Below are 4,245 nucleotides of genomic sequence, written 5' to 3'. Positions count from 1 at the left end.
ATTACTTTTTTTTAAAAAAGGTTTAGTGTGGCGACACCAAACCTTAAATAGTGTTAATTGTTTCATAAACCCTCCTTGTTTATTGTTTTCTTTTATTCCCCTTCAACATCAAAACTAGAGAGACCTCTTATCAATTAGTCCAAAAAGTTTTTCTACCAAAACGCATTTTTGTAAAAAAACCAAATTCAACTGGAAATAAATTTTATATGTTTTTTGAAAAATAATTTTTTTGTTCAAATTATATCTGACATAACGGTTAACAATATTCATAGTAATTTTCTTTTGCTCACATTATATCTAGAAACCATAAATCAAGAATAAACGGCCATGAAGATAAATCGAGAACATTTAATAACATTAGGGACTAAAGTGAGAATGTCAAATAATGATAGGACTGAAATGAGAAAACACTTTAAAGATGCATTATGCTCTTGCTTTTAAAAAACTAATATATTAAATTTAGATTAAAGAAAACTTAAAAAAAAAAAAAAAACTCAACCAACCCCAACAACAGCCGTTTCACTGTACACGTCACTATATATATCTCACCAAACCTTTGGGTTCTCTTGTGAATTGAAATCTCACTTCCATCAAATTTGAAGTACACTCGACAGTTCCAGCTTAAAGCTTTGTTTTCTTTTGGGTGTCTCTCTAAAACCCTTTCTTCAATGGCTTACGAAGGCATCCTCTTGGGCATGGGAAACCCGCTTCTTGATATCTCTGCTGTTGTTGATGAAGACTTCTTAAAGAAGTAAGTAAGCCCCATCAAAGCTTTTATCAAAATAGTGGAAGAAACAATTGAAAGTTCACTTTTTTTTATTTATCATTTTTGGGTTTTGGAGCAGTTTGGTCTTGGTGGGTCTTTAATACTTTTGTTAGATCTGTGATGTTTTTTTTTTCACTTGGTTTTCTATTGCCAATGACAAATCTCTAATTTGCCATGTTTTTCATGTTTATTTGTCCATGTTTTTGGATTGCTTTTGTTTGGTTGCCGAGAAAAAATGAGGAAAATAATGAATCTTGGATTCAGATTTTAGAATTATAGAAATTCGAAATTGTTAAATTTCATTTTTTTTTCATGGATATAGGTATGGCATCAAGTTGAACGATGCCATTCTCGCAGAGGATAAGCACTTGCCGATGTAAGTTTCTTTTCTGATTAATCTCATGTATGGCTCGAGTGTGAGTGTTGGATTCAATATTTTCAAAAAAAAAAAAATCTATTTGGGGGCGGATCATATCTTTATACACATGTCTGAATATGTTCGGAAATGGTTACTTTAAGCAAAATAAAGGGTCAGAGCAACATAAGTTTGTATTTAGCTTTCATTTTAGAAATAAAAATCTGCTGCCAATGTTGGTTATGTATTTATATACATAGAATGTTCATATTTTGAACAATCTATCCCATGAACTTTGCTTGGGATCTATAGTTCTATAGCTAGATGGCCATTGTCGTTCGATTTTCTTTGTATAATATGTGAAACTACGATCTGGCTGAGCTGATATTGTGGATGGGTTTTTTAAGGTATGAGGAGATGACTAAAAAGTATGAAGTGGAGTATATTGCTGGAGGTAAGCTAGAAAGTTTTTTGGTTTAATGTTTTAATGTTTCTTACTGAATTATATGAAGTTTGCAGTTGGATTTTGTTCTGTATGCTTTAAATTTTCTGTGATTGATCTTGATCAACTAATGAGTTTTACGCTCATAACTGCAGGTGCCACTCAAAACTCTATCAGAGTTGCCCAGGTTTGCTAGGTCATAGGATTTCTTCTTGTAGTTAGATTTACATTTTTGGGGAATTTTCTTGATATTGTGTCCCTTCCAGTGGATGCTTCAAATCCCAGGCGCAACTAGCTACATGGGTTGCATTGGTAAAGATAAGTTCGGAGAAGAAATGAAGAAGAATTCAAAGCTTGCTGGTGTTAATGTAAGTTCCAATTCGTGATTGCTTCCCACGTTCTTATTGTGTTTGTTTCAATATTTAATTATGTTTTATCAGGTGCATTACTATGAGGATGGGACTGCACCAACAGGGACATGTGCTGTCTGTGTTGTCGGTGGCGAGAGGTTAGTTGCTACTATTGCCTGCTCTGAAATCCTGCTGTGATAATCCGATTGCATAGTTAAGTTGTTTTTCTCTGTGCATATATGGTTGTCGAAACCTAAAATTTACATATCAATTTGCTTACTTTCTTATTACTTCAAATGAAAAACGAGATCATTTCATGTCTTCCATAACTAGACCTCATATTTTCTTGCTGGTCGGACTGTTTTAGGTAAAACTTTGGACTTTCTGAGTACCCTCAGAATACATAAAAGCAGAAAAATTTAAACATATCTGTGTCAGATATGTACCTATGCCTAATACTCGAACTCAGTCTGAGTAACATAGTTTCTGGACATGAATCTCAACATTTGTGTTTATTATTAGGGACAAAAGGCCATGTGCAAAGTGTCGGCTTTTATCAGTTTGCAGATCTGTATATATGTCGTCAGGCCTGCATACATCGGTTTTATTTATGTAGGCATGCATGCTGTAAATACATAATCCTGAAGTTTCTGCGTAAAGTTCTTTCTATAACTGTTTTTGTAGATCGCTTGTCGCCAACTTGTCAGCTGCAAATTGTTACAAATCTGAGCATTTGAAGAAACCTGAAAATTGGGCACTAGGTACCACTATTCTTTCAAGAACTTTGTTGTTTCAGCTTCCAAATCTATTTCTTTTTGTTGGCTATGAGATTTCCGAGTTTGCCTCAATTGAATTTCGTATTTGATCAGTTGAGAAGGCAAAATATTTCTATGTTGCTGGTTTTTTCCTTACGGTATCCCCTGAATCCATTCAACTCGTTGCTGAACATGCTGCTGCAAAGAACAAGGTAAATCTACTGGACCTTAATTTGCAAGTACTTTCATTAGCTTTAATGATCATATTTTCATTGGTTTCAGCCAACTTCGTTATACATTTGCAGGTTTTCATGATGAATCTTTCTGCTCCATTCATCTGTGAGTTCTTTAGGGATGTGCAGGAGAAAGCTCTACCGTAGGTTTTGAGAACCTCTACTTTCATGATAATCCTGATCACTCAAACAGGAGCTGACAGGGCTTTTTATTTTCAGGTACATGGATTATGTCTTCGGTAACGAGACTGAGGCCCGAACATTTTCAAAGGTTCATGGTTGGGAGGTAATTATCTATTAGTTTTTATTCTATTTTTCTTCTCAAATTGCCTTTCCTTAAAGTTATCTTTGATGATCAGACCGATAATGTTGAGGAGATTGCTCTAAAGATTTCTCAATGGCCCAAGGCTTCGGGAACACATAAGAGAATTACTGTTATCACTCAGGGAGCTGACCCTGTTGTGGTCGCTGAGGATGGAAAAGTGAAAAAATTCCCGGTTATCTTGTTACCGAAAGAGAAGTTGGTTGATACCAATGGAGCAGGTATATTTCTCTTCTTATGTTCTCTAAGTCCTCCAGTGGGTTGACATCGTCTACAAATTAGTATTTTCGAACTATATCAACACTAACACATCCAAATTTCAAAGATTTGAGCAACAAGTACTTTGTACATTGATGCATTTTTGGTTAATCGGATCAACTGGTGGGAAATAAGAACCGATTTTGTATTTCACAATTGGCTACTTTGGTTGAATTTTGTCTCAGAACATCTTATCTGCTTTTTTCTATTAATATATATCGATGCTTCTTTTCGCTCTGTCGTAGGGGATGCATTTGTTGGTGGATTTTTGTCACAGCTAGTCCAAGAGAAGCCTATAGAAGAATGTGTCAGAGCCGGTTGCTATGCAGCAAATGTTATCATCCAAAGGTCTGGCTGCACATACCCTGAGAAACCCAGTTTCAATTAGAAAGACTTGCACCGGTTGGCTCCGCCATTTATTTTCCGGTGATCCACAGATTTTATCTTACAGTATTCACAAGTACCTACTATGCCAATCCGCAATGTCTACAGTTCTTTGTTATTTTTCATAGTCTTATGTACTCTGTACTTGATTGAGAATATATGTGATGTTATTTACAAACAAGTGGTTCAACATCATTCAAAATGAACTTAACTATCTTATTCCGACTTTGATTTTTTTCAAAATATTCATGTTGGACACAAATTGGAATATGAGTAGGATGGTACTATCTTTCAAGTTATGAAAAATTTTGAACAATATTCTCATTACAAGGAATGCAAAGATCAGTCTTTTCACTTTTATGTATCAGCTTGTTGAACTG

General features: G+C 34.9%; 1 protein-coding gene across 1 annotated transcript; it reads left to right on the top strand.

The window, feature by feature from the left end:
• The first annotated feature begins 557 nt into the window (after positions 1-557).
• On the top strand, positions 558-4,090 carry LOC105770946 (adenosine kinase 2). Its single transcript, XM_012592325.2, has 12 exons — positions 558-751; positions 1,089-1,142; positions 1,529-1,575; positions 1,719-1,750; positions 1,830-1,931; positions 2,004-2,071; positions 2,598-2,674; positions 2,783-2,880; positions 2,974-3,044; positions 3,121-3,187; positions 3,261-3,444; positions 3,727-4,090. Exons 1-12 carry the CDS (start codon positions 669-671, stop codon positions 3,867-3,869), a joined length of 1,026 nt encoding a protein of 341 aa, XP_012447779.1. The 5' UTR covers positions 558-668; the 3' UTR covers positions 3,870-4,090.
• Positions 4,091-4,245: the final 155 nt, after the last annotated feature.

This window comes from Gossypium raimondii, chromosome 5, assembly GCF_025698545.1.
Source record: "Gossypium raimondii isolate GPD5lz chromosome 5, ASM2569854v1, whole genome shotgun sequence".
NCBI lineage: Eukaryota > Viridiplantae > Streptophyta > Magnoliopsida > Malvales > Malvaceae > Gossypium > Gossypium raimondii.
This window is presented reverse-complemented; position numbering and strand designations above follow the sequence as displayed.

Bases quoted from the DNA above. Each gene is read 5' to 3' on its own strand.
- LOC105770946 (XM_012592325.2), top strand. From the start codon at position 669: ATGGCTTACGAAGGCATCCTCTTGGGCATGGGAAACCCGCTTCTTGAT. The intron at 752-1,088 runs GTAAGTAAGCCC...TCATGGATATAG, and splicing joins GATGAAGACTTCTTAAAGAA to GTATGGCATCAAGTTGAACG. The intron at 1,143-1,528 runs GTAAGTTTCTTT...GGGTTTTTTAAG, and splicing joins GAGGATAAGCACTTGCCGAT to GTATGAGGAGATGACTAAAA.